Source organism: Sarcophilus harrisii, chromosome 6, assembly GCF_902635505.1.
Source record: "Sarcophilus harrisii chromosome 6, mSarHar1.11, whole genome shotgun sequence".
NCBI classification, from domain to species: Eukaryota; Metazoa; Chordata; class Mammalia; order Dasyuromorphia; family Dasyuridae; genus Sarcophilus; species Sarcophilus harrisii.
Window position 1 is genome coordinate 159,080,066 of NC_045431.1, and position 16,616 is coordinate 159,096,681.

A 16,616-nucleotide genomic window follows, 5' to 3' on the forward strand; every position below is an offset into this window, starting at 1 on the left:
GCCTAACTGCTCTTCTACTGCAGAGTCTGGAATTTTTTTACTTTGGCACAAAGAAAAGAATCCCAATTAAGCTGTTCACCTCTACACCACAGCATACAGGTAATTCATTTATCCATTCATTCAATCATCATTATGATGTGCCTACTATGTGAGCAGCATTATTATTTGATAGGGGGAATTGGGGGGGGGGTTTACAAAGATAGTTAAGATATGTTTCCTGCTCTCATTGAGCTTCGTAAGCTTAGACTAATCAAGTCCTTCTCAGAAGACATCCAGCTATTTATATACAAGTTACTCTACCTTTTTGGAGGATTGAGTACTTGGCTCTAAATAGGGTTCCATTGTCCTATGGACTAAATTACTAAAAAGTCCAGTTCCACAAGCTACATCCTTTTTATTTTACAAAGGAAGAAACTGAGGGCCAAAGAAGAGAAGTAATGTGTCCAGAGAAACACAGCTAGTCGTAGAGAGAACTGAAGCTTCTGAGCTCACTGCAGAGGAGCTTGAGGTCATGCTAGTGGAAGGCCTAAATGCTTCCCCATCCTCCCCTTAGAGGCAAAGAAACCAGGACACTGAACTTGGAGTCAGTGTACACAAGCCCAAATGCAAAGATGACCAACACTTCTATTCAGTCCTAGCTTCCGCCTGCATCCTTCTCCTCATATCCACACACACACTGGTACATCCTGTGATTTCACACAGCAGAAGCTTTAACGACTGACTTATGTGTTACTATATGAATGTCCTTTCTTGTGGCTGGAGATTTATAAGACTAGGTAGATATTTGTTTGCCCCCTCTGCTACAGGATACTTATTCTTTGATTCTAAAGGAAATGCTGAAGATCTTTCATAATCCAGGTGGCCCACTGACATTTTTTCTAAATGACAGAGATTCAAACTGCATCAGCTACATATATAGACTCTGATATCTGCAAATTGATGGTGGAATTAAGAGAACCATGATGGCTAGACAAGAATCTAAAGAAATTACAACACTTTGAACTGAAAGATATTTTAGGGATCATTTTGCAAAAGGAAAAAGGAGTTCCAAGAGAGTGAAGTGATTTTGCTACGGTTGCCCAGTTGGTAAGAGGTCAGATGTGATCTTGAGTGCTCAGACCTCAAGTCACCTGTTTTCTAGGGCTAGGTCCCTATGCTCATAAAGCTCCTTGAAAAACATCTAAGCCCAGATAGCCTTGTTCTTGGGCTTTTTGAAAACAGTAGCCATGGATCCACAAGGCAAGGGACTGACAAAATCTATTGGCTGAGGAGGATGGCCACAAACTTCTAGTTACTGAGAAGTCTGGGATCCTTGAGTTCTATAACTACTTTCAAATGGTTAGACATGAATGAGAAGATGAAAACAAGGAAAAACTCTCCTTATCAATTCCATCTTACTAATATCCCCAAGTCTAAGAAACTCACAATTTTCTTGCTCCTAATTTCATTTACAAAAAGCAGACTCACTTACCTCCAAGGTACGCACAGTCAAAATGGCTGCAGGTCTTGTTCATACTTCTAAGGACAAAGTTGGTTCTATTTCCTTCCTGGGTCAATTTAAAAACCTCATTCAGAGGTATTAGGATGCTTTCATTTCCTGAATCAGAAATTATTTCTGTAGAAATGCCAAAACATGTGTAGACAGTGAACAGTGTTTCAGAGCCAGTTAAAGGTTCAGGTTTGACACTGAAAGAGGTAAAATGGGCAAACCTGATCTCATCATATCCACGAAGCCCAGATGAAGTAAAAGGGCTTTTGATGTATGCTGGACGTCTATAACTCTCTGAACACTCTCGGCTCAGAAGCTGTAAGGCTCTTGTCAGATAAAAGTGTAAAGCTTTGAACTGAAAGCTGTAGATATAATCATCTCGAGATGTTCCAGCTTTTTCTACAGCAGAGCTGAACTCTTGGTAAAAGGGGGTCTGCCCCTGAGCTTGTGAAATATATGCCATGAGTGCTATTCCATGATTATCCTGAAAGTCTGGAGGAAGCAACAGCCGTGCTTTCTTTAAATCCCATTGGGATGCTGCTTCTGTCCACACGGAATGGAAGAGCTTATGGTTGCTTTTTTCCTCAACGAGCAATCTGGGAACAAATTTGGTTTCCATTCTTGCAGCACACTTCAGGTATTGGTCATCAAAAGTATTGGTAGACATGCTTAAAATATGACCCTTAACCTAAAAGAGGAGGAAAAAATATACATTGTGGAAATGAGGAATATTATGCATATCACTTACTTTCCTGTCCTATTTGCTAATTCTCAAAATAAGGCAAGAAGACTTGGCTCCCCATACATTCACCCTCAGAGACTGCCTTTGCACTATAGAAAATGTCATATTTTCATTCACTCTTGTGTTAAGCAATCATCCTTTATTAAGTACTTATCCTGTAGTACACTCTCTACTAAGACTGGGCAAATGAAGGAAGGAAAAACTAATCCCCATCCTCAATGACTTTACACTCTAATAGATGAGAACATATAATAACTAGGTGTGCCGAAGATTTAACTGGAGCATACGGGAGGTAATTTGAGAAGGAAAGGCACTTGCAGCTGTGGAGACTGGGAAATCCCTGCACGGGATGGCATCTGAGCTGAGTCTTGAAAGAAGCCAGGCAAACGAACAGGTGGTGACGAGGGAAAGCCATCCAGAGATGGGTGACCCAGATCAGTATGGCTGGATCCCACTGTGCAGGGAGAGGAGTACAGAGTGAAAGAGTGAAAAGGTACAAAGGGGCCAGGTTAGAAGGAGCTTAAGGAGAGGTTATATTTCATCTTGGAGGTAACAGGGAGCCAAGACAGCTCCCTGAGCACAGAGTGACATGCTCAGACCTGCACTTCCAAAAACCATCTCGCCAGCCAATAGACAATAGAACTACAGTGGGGAAAGACTTGAGGCAGGCATACCAGTTGGAAGGCTAAGGTAACATCCAGGAGAAATATAATAAGCGCCTAACCCAGCATGGTGCCTGTATGAATGAAGAGAAGGGAAACTAGAGAGTCATAGTAAAGTACAAAGTAGTAGCCAAATGGCAACAGGTTGGAAAGGCAGGATGAATGAGAGTGAGACACCAAGCATGACCTGGTTCTGAGCCTGGAGGCCCAAGAGAGTGGTTGGGAGCCTTCAACAGTAATAGGGAACTTCAGGGAGCAGAGCTGTGGAGAAAAGATGGGTTTGGTTTTGAACATGTTCAGTGTGAGATGCCTATGGGACACAGTTTGGGATAGACAAAAGTCACTTGATTTTTTGTAACTCAGGAGAGAAATTAAGGACTAGATAATCAGATATGGGAATCATTTGCACAGGTCTGATGATTAAACCATAGAAGCTGATCAAATTACTGAGTAAGCTACTACTGAGTGAAAAGAAGAATGTACAGGGTAGCTCTTTGGGGGCTACTCACAGTTTATTAGCAGGCATGACATAGCTGAAGAATCAGCAAAGGAGATTGAAAAGAAATGGTTGGAAAGGTAGGGAGAGAATCAGGAGAATGCGATAACAGGAAAACCTAGAGAAGATATTCAGTGAAGAACATGACTGACACTCAAAAACTGCAGAGATGTCAAGAAGAACGAGGATTGAGAAAAGGTCACTGGATTTGGCGATGAAGAGAATCACTGGTAACTTTGGAAGGGGTAGTTTCAGTTATATGGTGAGGTCAGAAGTTAAAATTGCAGAGTATTTAGAAGAGAGTATTGGGAAAGAAATTGGAGGTTTCTAGAATATATAACTTTTTCAAGAAATTTAGCTGAGAAAGGGAGGAAAGATGTGGAACAACAGCTAATAGCAGTGGTAGGATCAAGTAAGGGCTGAGTTTGTTTTTTAAATGAATGAGGAGACAAGGACATAGTAAGGGCAATATGTTGGAGAAGTCAGGAGGAGATAGGATTATGCAGAGAATTAACTTATGCATAGAAAAGGGCCTCCTATGTCACCAAGAGTCAGAATTAAAGCCCCACAGATGAATGAATAAGAGAGTACATGTATGTCTAAATCATATTCAATTAAAGAAATAAGTACCTACTACACATAAAGGATTGAGAAAAATGCTAGAGATACTACAAAATTAAAACAATCCTTATTCTCAAGGAATTTAACATCCTACTGGAGAGATACATAATATGTACACTGATAAGTAAATCCAAGATGATTTGGGAAAGAGAAGACTAACATCTGTTGAGATCAAGAAATGCTTTATATGAGAGATGGCACTTGAACTGGAAGTTAGGGAGAATAAGAATTCTAGGCATGAAGAACATATTATATGAATCATACTGGAAAGGGATTTAGGAACATGACTTGGTCACTTAAACCCACAATATTCCTCTTCCAGTATAATTAACCACATGTCACAGATGAAATCTAAAATGTCACATCAGCTGATACTGTAGATTATGGAGCTGGGAAGGCAGTGTGCAACTAAATATATGTCCCTTTTATAAAGCAAGAAGTAGAAGAAAGTTTGGGATCACAGGATAGACACCTACATGGGAACTCAGCTATGCTGCTTACTGGCTAAATGAATTAAAGCAGCTCACTTAACCTTCTCAGAGCCTATTTCTTCATCTATCAAAGAAGGAGGATGGTCCAGAGCAGACAGAGGAATCAAATACACAATCCACTCCAGGGTGCAAGTCAAACCAGATTAAAATGTAATTGAGATGTATAGGACTGCTTGCCATCTGGGGGAGGGGGTGGAAGGAGGGAGGGGAAAAATCGGAACAGAAGTGAGTGCAAGGGATAATGGTGTAAAAAATTTCCCTGGCATGGGTTCTGTCAATAAAAAGTTATTAAAAAATAAAAATAAAAAAAATAAAATAAAATAAACATTTTCAATAAATTTAAAAAATGTAATTGAGAAAGCTCTTTTAAAAAATAAAGAAAAATACAAGAAAACAAAGGTAAGAAATAAATATGTGGCTCACAGAGATTCTTGTGTGGTTGGATGGCTCTTGTTTCTGTTTAAGTTTGAAACCACTAGTCTGGATGATGGTTCCTTAGACTCCAATTCTAAGTATTCAGTAACTCTGTGAACTTAAATACCAGGAAATTAAGTAAAGTCTTGATGTTTTTACAACTAGAAGTTGGAGAAAATAATTGAATAAGGCTTTGCATGGACATTGGTCATATATCTGTGTTTAAAGGATGTTTGTTGGAGGCTCTGAAAAGACCAAAAGGGGTCAGTAAATATAAAAGCTCCTTCATGTTGAAAGTGGCTGTTCTCCCCTCTGTGGTTCTGAAGAATGATAGCTATTCTTTTGAGAACCCATAGATGATGATTAATTTTAACATTTCAGGATTATTTGAATAAAAGTTTCTTAGAACTTTAATCTAAAACATTCCTAGGTACTAAAATATAGGGATTGCCTTAAAATTAATTTCATTACTTTTCAAAAGTTTCTCTAATATACAAGAGATATGTTTTGCCTGAGGGTTAGAAGTTACTAGTAAGAAAAGGAGGAATTTCCATAGAGTAGGATGTTTGTGGTAGAATTATTTCCATGATGCTAATAATGATGAAAACTTACATTGTATGTAGTTCTCATAAATGCTTGCATTCTAATAAATTTTCAGACAGATATCACATTTATTATCTCATTTTGTACCCACAACCATACTGGTGAGATAGGTAAGGTCAATTTTTTTCCATTTTTAAGTGCCCTTACTAAAAACATAAAGTTAGTTAGTGCTAGATAAAGGACTAAGAAATCCAGATGACTAAATTTTGAGCTACCTAACTTGAAAAGTTACTTAAATATAGGTGTTTCCTGACCTCTTCTGTAAAGCAATAACAGAATAAAGCAAAAACAGAATAAAAAAAGAAAAAAGTGCAGTATTATAGGATGCACTTCTGAATTCATATCAGACTCATTGGTAAGTAAGCTCTGGCAAGATCAAATGTCAGCAAATTTTATCCTACAAATACTATTTTCCTGTGTTCTGAAGAAAGTACAAACAAGATGTGGTATCAATAGAACTTATGGATGTTTACCTGAATAGTTCAACCATTCAGCCTAGAGCATAATGTAGACCACACTCCCACTCTAAAATAAAAAAAAAATCTATCTCTGTGCTAAATTAAGAGCTCATTCATGTTCCTTGGCCAGAGGCCACAGTTGACTGTATATTCAGAACAAAGAGTACCTTGAATCGTGACTTCACTCACATCCACACTCAATAAAATCTAAAGGACTTGAAAATTTAGGATCAGACAAAATAGCCTTGATAAACAGATCTGATAGTATATTCCTCCCTCCTTTATCTGTTAAAAGAAACTGACTGTTTAATAGTTAGAGATCACATTTATAAAGTATTTTAATTAACTTGAAGAGATGGGTAGTCATGTGTTATTAGTTCCATTTTACAGAAAAGGAAACTGAGGCTCAGAGAGGCAAGATATAGTGAAATGTCTATACCTAGGCAGTTAGTAAATATCAGAATGATTTGATTTGAGACTAAATTTATTACAAAATTTAAAATTCCTTACTATATATACATAGATATGTATATATACTCACATATATACACATACATATGCATGTGAATGCATATACAAATTTTTAAATTCCTTACAATATATACATATGAATGTATACATACACACATATTTCACACTGTTTCTCTACTTTAGCAAAATTCAATATCTCTTCTACTTATTCCTCTTCTGCCTTTTTTTATTCCTTTTCTCATCTCCACACCATTTCTCTTCCTCTCCCCTTAACTGGCTCAGGAAAGGTTATCTGGAAGCTTTCCATTCTAACAATAAATCACTATATCCAAATCCCTCATCTCTAGCAAGGTTCACTTTACCTGAAAACTTTCCATCAGGATCACGGCTGCCAACATCACAGGGACCATTTCAAGGTAATTTGTCTTCATTTTTTACTTCTGAATAAAGTGAAATAAACTCAGTTTAGCAGTGTGTTTTTCTTAAAAAGGGAACATTACAAGGTAGGAGGCAGGAGAAACATTTTCATTTGTGATAGGAATAAAAATCAAAGCAATGGCTAATAAATTCATCTAGAAGATGGGAGAAAATGGATTTTGTGAGCTGTGATAGTTCTGTAGCTATGACCTTTTAAGAACAAATAACAATATTCTGAAAATTGTACTTCCTAGCTTCTTATAAAAGGAGGGAGGGATATGAGAGGGGAAGCAAAATTCCAGGTATGGGATGGTAAGCTTTGGATGAGTGTCCCTCACACATCTGAAAGGCTTCTGTTAAATAGTCTAGATGGGAATGAACAAACAGTCAAACAATTAATGTGCTGTTTAAATGTTTTTTTCTTTTCCCCTTTAGACAAAATGATTAAAAAATATTTAAGGATTTTATAAATTGGTTAATAGCTTTTTAAAAAAAGGAATATGCCTGTCAGACATTTCAACATGGATGCCCTATGGACAAATTTCACCTGGCTAAAAGAAAGCCCCTTCCCCCCTCACCACTCTTCCTAACTTCCCTCTTTCTGTCAAGGGCACCTCCAATCTTCCAGGGACAAGTTCAAAATCTCAGAGTCATTCTTGACTCCACACTCACCCCTCAACCTTCCTAGAGTATGGTACCCATCAACTATCAGATCTTTCAATTCTGCTTCAATCAATCATTAAGTAGTCCAGATACTAAGTTGGGTATTAAGAGTATCAACCAGTGCTTACTTGAAGGAACTTACATGCTAACTGGAGAAATATAATATATATATGTAATATGTATATACATATATATTATTATATGTAATACACATTATATATAATATATAGCATAAATATAAAGAGAAGAAATACAAATGTACAGAGTAGTTGATTACAAGATAATTTGGTTGGGAAGGCATTAATAGTTGGGGGCATCAGAAAAGGCATGAAGTTGATGATGGTGCTTGAGCCTATCTTGAAAGAAGTAAGGGATTCCATTAGGCAGAGGTGACAGAGAGAGAGAGAGAGACAGAGACAGAGAGACAGAGAGAGAGACAGAGAGAGAAGGGGAGAGAGAGAGAGATATTAAAATATCATGAGGAATTTTTTTAAAGTAAGTTTCTGAGGTAAAATAATGAGGCTGGAAAATTTGGGGGCAGGCTAAGAAAAGCTATAAGAATTAAATACAGTAATTTAGGGAGCCATTGGAGTGATTGAGTAGGGGAGTGACATGGTCCTATCTGCACTTAGGAATTTTTGTGGCTGTATAGAAGATGGACTGAAATGAGGAGAGACACAAGGCAAAAAGATAAGATTGTTGCAAAAATCTAGGTAAGAGATGATGACAGTGTTAAATAAGGTGGCAGCTATGGGAGAGAGGAGTCAGATGCAGTGGATGTAGGGGTTGAAGCAAATATGGCCAAAACACATCTTGCCTACTTGGTGGCCTCCCTCCCTGGTTTGCCTTCCACAGCTACCAGTGATTTCCTAAAGCTCAGATCAATAAATGCCAGTGAATCACTACTAGCTGTAGGACCAAATTGCTTCATCTGGCATCTAAAGCCCTTCACAGCCAATCCCAACTGAGTCTAGTCAGCCTGGCTTGGTTGCTCTTCAACCTGACCCTCCATCTCCCATCTCTAGGCTTTTGGAGGGGCCATCTTCCTTCCCTACAAAAGGCTCACTGCTTATCTCTGCCTCTTAGAATCTCTAGTTCCTGTCAAAGTTCAGCTGAAGAGCTTCCTTATACATAACACCTTTCTTGAGCTCCTAGGTGCTAGTGGCTTCCCCCAAACCACGAAGTATTTATTTTACCTGCACTTATATATGTTCCCACATCCTTTTCCTTAAAGACAGAGGATGTTCCGTTTTTGTCTTTTTTATTCCTAGCACCTGGCACACTGCCTAACCTAGAGGAGGAAAAAGGAATTTCCGAATTGTCTGTGCTACTCCTTGCTTACAGAGAAGGAAACTGAAGCTCCATCATTTACCCAATGCCACATACATATTTAACTAACATGTAGAATTGAGACCAACAATCAGGTTGGCTAACAATTGGTTCTGATCTGTCACAATGAATTAAAATACCGAACATGAGTACTAATGAACAAACTCTTGATGTCTTGTTTCCTTCCCTCAGAAAGGAAGAAAGGATAAGAATTTTTTAAGTGAACTAATTAATACTCTGGCAATATTCTTTTCCTTTCTCTCTCAGACAGAATCTAAGAAATTATAATTGTCAAGTGAAAACACAATCTGCTGAAATTGATCTATAATTGATTTTGTAATGGGCATTAGATGGAGGATTCCCTCCCATGAAGCATGTTTTAGTGCTTGGTCTATGTCTTGAACACTTCTGACAAGACCTCTTCTGCTTCTTCTGGTTGGTCTTTCTGTGTTTCCTTTCTCTGATGGAATTAAAAGAAATAGCAATAATTGATCATGTTCTCATGTGACACTTTAAAGAAAACCAAATTCTAGTCAGTCAGGCTCAGAGCCTTGCAGAATATGATACCTACAAAAGAGGAGAAAGTTTTCTTCCTCTTTTCCCATTATCAACTACTTATCCAGCAAGAGACATTTTGTTTAACAGTTTCAGAATTCAAAATACAATAGAAGAAATAGGGTTAGCTATACATAGAGCAAGGCGTTTACTTGTAGGAGCAGGACTTCGGGCAGCAGAAAAGAGAGCAAGCTTTAGACTCAGGACAGAACTAACTTTGGCATTTAAGAATGAGATTGCAAAGAACACATTCCAGCAGCACCCCTCCCCTCCCCCCGAGATGTTTTGCCTAAATGGAATGGGGGAAGAGAAAGGACATTAAGGCCCAGAAAATCTGGAGCCTTAAGACACACATATTCTTTACATGAATGCTTCAGACAACTCTTCAGGCCCAGTTCTCTCTTGGAGGCTGTAGGGAATTCTTACCATGCTATTTTAGAATTTGCTTTGAGCTAATATTGTACACCAGTTTTTTATTGAAGTTAAGTATACCTGTGGCATTCACTACCTGGGGACCCAATCCTGCAAGCAGGATTGATAAACTGGGGAGTTTTACAGAGGCAGTATTACATGTACTTTTGGTTCTTTGGTGTTAAAAGAAATAGTGCTGTTCACTACCTTATTTGGTTTATCTTTTTAGTACTTTTCTAGAGGAGACTTTAATATTTTTGTTAAGATCCTAGATATGAGTCAAACTCCAGTTTTTGTTTAAGGGATTATCCCCAGAATTCTTCTCTAAGATGGGAAAGGGATAAACCAAAGATTACAAATAAGAACGTAACTCTTCTCTTTCAAGGCTAAGCTCTATCCTACTCTTACCCCAGGTTCAGGACTGAACCCAAACCTGATCTGATGATCCTGAAAGCTGTGGCTTTTTAGAGAAGGCAAGATGCCCCGTGCTTCCTGGGCCACACAAGTTGTACAATATCAATTCGATTCAACTTTTACTAAGTACCTACTATATTTAGAACACTTGATAAGTATAAAAAGTGGTAAGATTTTATTACCTGACCTTGTGGAGTTTACAGAGTATTCTCTGCCTTAATGAAATTTATGATTCAGTAGGATAACATTTAATGGATAGAAATAAAAAAAGAAACTGCATTTCAAGCAATTTACCCTTTCCTTGCATTTTACCAACAAAGAACAGCAGGAAAAGATAGAGATATTCCACTTTAAACATGGCAAATAGTCTACAACACTTAGGAGGCTTTCTACCTCCAAACTAGCTTTTAAAGAGGGGGGACAGACTTAAAATTCTTAGAAGTAATAAAAGCTACATATAAGAAGTAACACCTGAGGTGAGCAGCTAATGTTTCTAGGAAATGCTTTCCAGGCATGGAGGATTGCTTTAGCAAAGACATGGAAATATTTTTTCAATACAGGCAATAGCTAAGATAGAACACAGACTTTTTGAAGGGGATATAATAAGATACTATTTGTAAAGCACTTAGCACAATGTCTGGCATGTTGTTCAATTGTTTCTGAACATTTGGGATTTTCTTAGAAAAGATAGTGACGTAATTTGCCATTTCCTTTTCCAGATCATTTAACAGATGAGGAAACTGAGGCAAACAGGGTAAAGTGACTTGTCTAGAGTCACACTGCTAGGAAGTATCTGAGCCTGTGCTTTATCCCCTGAGCCAGCTAACTGCCTTTTTATAAAGTTATTTTTTCTAATTTTTTGTTCATTTTGTTTTTCTGAATGTGGAAGACCAATAATCACAAACATTTCCATATACAAGGGAAAAAAGAACTTTTTGTGAAATTATGTGTTTAACGTTTCTTTTTTCAAGCATATAATTCAATATATGAATTTTTCTTTTGAACATTCTATTTTTATAATTAGGTTTAAGCCCTGATTTTGATATATACCGACTATGTGACCCTGGGTAACCACATACTTTAACTTCACCATTCTCTGGGCAACTCTCTGTGAGTACATGTTGCAGAGAAGGGGTAGAAACGCGTTGATGGAGAGGATCTGCACCTCAAAGTTTCTTTTATGAACAAAATTACAGATTGTTCTGCCTCAGAAATTTACTATGTGACCCTGCGTAAGTTTTTTCAGACAAGTCTATACCTGGTAATTCAGAGTCTTTGGGTTTATAAAACACTATGTATGCTTCTATGTTTGTTCACTTCTGTATGGTTTGCATTTGATCTGTTCTCTGATTAGCTTATTTTTTAAACCATCACTAAAGAGTTTTAATGATTATTGCTTTATAGTATAGTTTTATCTTTGATATTGCTGGATCCCTATCCCTCACCCTTTATTTTCATTATTTTCTTTGAGGCTCTTTATTTTGTTGTTACTGAAGATGAATTTTAATTTTTTCTATTGTTTTCTATTTTCTTCCCTAGCTCTACAAAGTAGTCAATCCTTTGGTAGTTTGATTGATATGGACTGAGTAGATTAATATAAGTATATTGGTAGAGTCTAACCATGGACAATTAATCTCTCTCTAGATACTTGAGTCTTAATTTACATGAAGTTTTAGATTTGTTTTGTTATAGAGCCTGTACAGGTCTTAGTATATGGAATTTGAGTATCTCTTCTAGCTTGACTTTGTTAAACATATACAGTAATACTGATGTTTTATGTGAATTTGTTTTATATTTTTTAACTTCAGCTATTTTACTGAAGTTATTGTTTCAATTAATTTTATTTATATCTTTAGGGTTTCCTAAATGGATCATCATTTTATCCATTCTATCATCTGGAAAAGTTGATAATTTTGTTTCTTTTTTATCTATGCTTATTCCCTTACATTTCTTTTTCTATAGCTAGGATTTCAAGAACTAAAGTAAATAAATGTGGTGATAATTATCCTCTACCACTAATCTTACTGGAAAGGTCTTTAGTTTATGCATATTATATATAATGCTGGGTTTTAGTAGATACAATTGACCACGTTAAAAATATATCCATTTTTTTTACTATTCTTTTTAGTATTTTTATAAGAAATAGATATTGTATTCTGCCAAAAGTTTTTCTGTATCTACTAATATACAATCATATGATTTTTAAAATTATTTTTGCTAACATATGGTCTGTTATAATGATAGTTTTCCTGAAAATAAACCAACACTACATTCCTAGGATAAACCCAATCTGGTATGATTTTAAAAATTTTGTCTATATAGCTTATTTGATAATTTTTTTCACTGTTTTCAGCTCAATATTCAATAGACATTTCTTGTTTTGCTTTGTCTCCTCCTAGTTTTAGTATTAAGGCTATATTTGTATCACTAAAAGAATTTGATAGGATTTCATATTTTTCAGTTTTTGCAAACCATTTATGTAAAATTGCAATTAATTGTTTTGAATTTTTGAAACAATTTATTTATAAATCTATCTGGTACTGGAGGTTTTCTTTTTGTCAATTCATTTATACTTGGTTCAATATATTTTTTCTGAGATTGAGTTATTTAATTTTTGTTAGCCTGAACATCATATATTATAAATATTCATATATTTCATTTACTATCTTTTTTGGAATTTAATTTTACAAAATAGTTATTAATAATTTATTATTATCAACAACTTAGCTTTCCTATTCCTTTTAAATATCAAATTCACCATTTATACATTATATCTTTTTATCTTTTGGCATAAGGGATCTTCCACTGCCCCTCAACCCCCACCCCCCTATAGATAACTGATACTTATCCTTTCCTTGTTTCCTTTTATTTTCCCCTTTCCTCAAAATCTGTTTTTCTAAAGTTGAAATTTGACTTGAATGTGACTATTCCTTTCATGACTTTCCCTTCTCTCTTAACCACCCTTCAAATACCCTTTTTCTGCCCATTTTCTTATTGAGTTTAAGATATCTCTATACCAAGTTCTGGGTATGTATGTTTTTATATCTGTGTTGAACTCTTCTTTGTCCAGATTAGAGTGAGGTGTATATGATGTCCACTCCATCCCATTTTTGTATACTTCCCACCCCCATGTTTGTATAGTCTTCTTGTGTTGTTCATTTATGAGAAATATTAAGTTCTACTCACTTCTTCATCCTATATTTCCTAGCATATACATTTCCCCTCTCCTTTCCCCTAGGAAAGGAGATTTACTTTTCTCTTAAAATCTTGAATATGTTGTTTCCAAAAGTGCATCTCTATTTTTCTTTCCCTAATAAGAACTTAGACATTTTATCTTGGACTTTCCCAACTATTTAATGTATTTGTCTATTGAGCTTTCTTTGGACTTCTATGTTTACATTTCAAAGTTTCTATTCATAAAAATGGTCTTTTCATTAGGAATACTTGAACATCCTCTATTCAATTAATGCTGCACTGGGCCTGGAGACAGGAAGTTCTGAATTCAAATATGACCTCATACACTTATTAGCTATGTGATCCTGGGCAAAGTCAATCTTCATTTCCTTCTTTTCCTTTTTTTAAAATTTTTATCTTTCTCAGTTATGTGTAAAACATTTTTTTCCATTTGTTTTTAAAACTTTGAGCGCATGTTCATCAGTTGGGGAATGGTTGAATGAGTTATATGGTACATGAATATTATGGAATGTTATTATTCTGTAAGAAATGATCAGAAGGATGATTTCAGAAAGGCCTGGAGAGACTTACATGAACTGATGCTAAAATAAAGTGAATAAAACCAAAAGAATATTGTGCATAGTGGCAACAAAATTATGAGATGATCAACTTTGATGGACTTGTGTCTTCAACAATGAGGTGATTCAGGCCAATTCCAATGGAACTGTGATGGAAAGAGCCATTTCCATTTATAAAAAAGACTGGGGGACTGAATGTAGATCACAACATAGTATTTGTACTATTTTTTGTTATTGTTTGCTTGCTTTTTTCTTTATCATTTTTTCCCCTTTTGATCTGATTTTTCTTACATAACATGATAAATGTGGAAATATGTATAGAAGAAATTGCACATGTCTAACATATTGGATTGCTTGCTATTTAGGGAAGGGGGGGAGAAAGGGAGGAAGATAAACTTGGAATACAGGATTTTGAAAGGGTGAATGTTAAAAACTATTTTTTGCATGTATTTTGAAAATTAAAAGGTATTATTAACATTAAAAATAAAGAAATTAAGTGACTTACCCATGATAAAAAACTACAACTTTGAGTTCCAGATTCTCTTCCTCATTCCCCAACACACTCTCCCCCACATTGAGAAGATATATGTGAAGTTTTGTGAAATATTTTTATAAAAGTCATGTTGAGAAAGAAAATTCAGATTCTGCTCCCCCCCCAAAAAAAAACTCAAGAAAAATAAAAGAAAAAAAAATATGCTTCAATCTGTATTCAGTCATAATCAGTTCTTTCTCTGGGTACGGATAATATTTTTCATCATAAGTCTTTCAGAATAGGCTTTGATCATTGTATTGATAAGAACAGCAAAGTTATTCAAAGCTGATCATCTCACAATATTGCAATTACTTTGTAAACAGTATATTTCATTTTGCCAGAGTTCATGGAGGACTTTCCAGGGTTTTTTTTTGAGAGAATCCTGCTCATTATTTCTTATATAACAATAGTATTCCATCATAATCACATTACACAATTTGTTCGGCCATTCCCCAATTGATGGACATCCCCTCAATTTCCCATGCCCTAAGAGCTGCTATAAATATTTTTGTACATATAGGGTTCTTTTGATTTTTTAATTTTTTTAATCTTTTTGGATACCTGCCTAGTAGTGGCATTGTTGGGTTTCAAAAGGTATGCATGATTTTATGGCCCTTTGGGCACAAATTTTATTTTTTGATCATTTATCAATTGGGGAATGGCTTTTTTAAAAAAAGATAAATTTGACTCAGTTCTCTAAACGTTTGAGAAATGTATCTAAATTTTCTCAACCTTAAGAAAGATATTATAATGGCACCTACCTCAGTAAGCCTCAAATGAGATAATGTCTTAAAGTGTTTTTAAAGTTTTAAAGTGGCACATACTAGATATTTCATAAATGCTTGTTCCCTTCTCTTTTTCCCTCCCTATAATAATATACTTACTTTTATAGGGTAAGTTATTCTTCATCATAAGCCTTTATCTTTTAAGTTTTGGAAAAGCCTTTGGAAACATTCCAAAATATCCTTTTCTTTAGCATAGTTACAACATAATCTGCTCTGATCCTAACTGTGATCCCTTGATACTTGAACTCTTCCTGGTTGCTTACCTTTTTGAGATTTTTCTTTTTTACTTTAACTTCGAAGCTCTGGATTCTTCAGTTTCCAGTTTGGTATTCATTCACTATTGGGTTTAAGGTTTTGCTATATAAGTTTTATATGATTTTATATTTCTGTTGAATTCTCTTTGTTCTTTCTATTTACATTTTGCCCTCTGGTTCTATCAAATCTCAGCAACTTTCATTTCTAATTTCTTGAAATATGGTATCCAAGCTTTTTGGGGAAGGTTTCTGTTTGCTTGTTTGTTTTTTTAACTTTTTTAGGGAGTGTAATAAATCTTTTTTTTTTTTAATAAAGCTTTTTATTTTCAAAACATATGTATGGATAATTTGACAACATTGACCCTTGCATTTCAGATTTTCTCCTTCCCCTCATGCCCTCTCCTAAAGGGCAAACAATTCACTATATGTTATACATGTTAAAATATATGTTAAATCCAATATATATAAACATATTTATGCAATTCTCTTGCTGCAAAAGAGAAATCAAATCAAAATAAGGAAGTAAATGAGTAAGAAAACAAAATGCAAGCAAACAACAACAACAACAACAAATGAAAATGCTATGTTGTGATCCACACTCAGTTACTGCAGTCTTCTCTGTCTGGTGTAGATGGCTCTCTTCACAAGACCATTGGAACTGGCATCATTCATCTCATTGTTGGAAAGTCACAGTCATCAGAATTGATCTTGTATGATATTGATGACCTTCTGCCTCGTCACCATCCTATGTCCTTTTGATGTGAGGGTGGAACTAGGAACTCCAAAGCCGCCAGTTAAGGAGCAGAATTATCTGCTCATTTATCAACTGGTTGCACTCCCCTGAGACTTTTCAACCCCACCTCACATCTGCATACTTTCTTTGTTTCCCTTCTACTCCCATTGCCATCCTTGTTTCCCCTACCCTGCTTTTCAAATTACTTTTATACATTCTCTTTAGAATTAGGCTCCGGGAGCACAGGAACTGCCTTTCTTCTTTATATATCTCCAGTACTTAGAACAGAGCCTGCCATATAGCAAATGCTTTAGAATGACTAAA

At 35.7% G+C, this 16,616-nt stretch overlaps 1 protein-coding gene across 3 annotated transcripts in view; it reads right to left on the minus strand.

Moving 5' to 3' along the window:
• Positions 1-16,616, minus strand: part of ART3 (ADP-ribosyltransferase 3) — a 59,607-nt gene that overhangs the window by 10,781 nt on the left and 32,210 nt on the right. For all 3 annotated transcript variants that reach the window (XM_031943977.1, XM_031943978.1, XM_031943979.1), the window contains 2 exons: positions 6,810-6,887; positions 1,472-2,177 (listed from right to left, as the gene is read on the minus strand). In XM_031943977.1, the coding sequence (XP_031799837.1) occupies positions 1,472-2,177; positions 6,810-6,878 (775 nt within the window). In that variant the 5' untranslated portion in view covers positions 6,879-6,887. The remainder of the gene's footprint in view (positions 1-1,471; positions 2,178-6,809; positions 6,888-16,616) is intronic.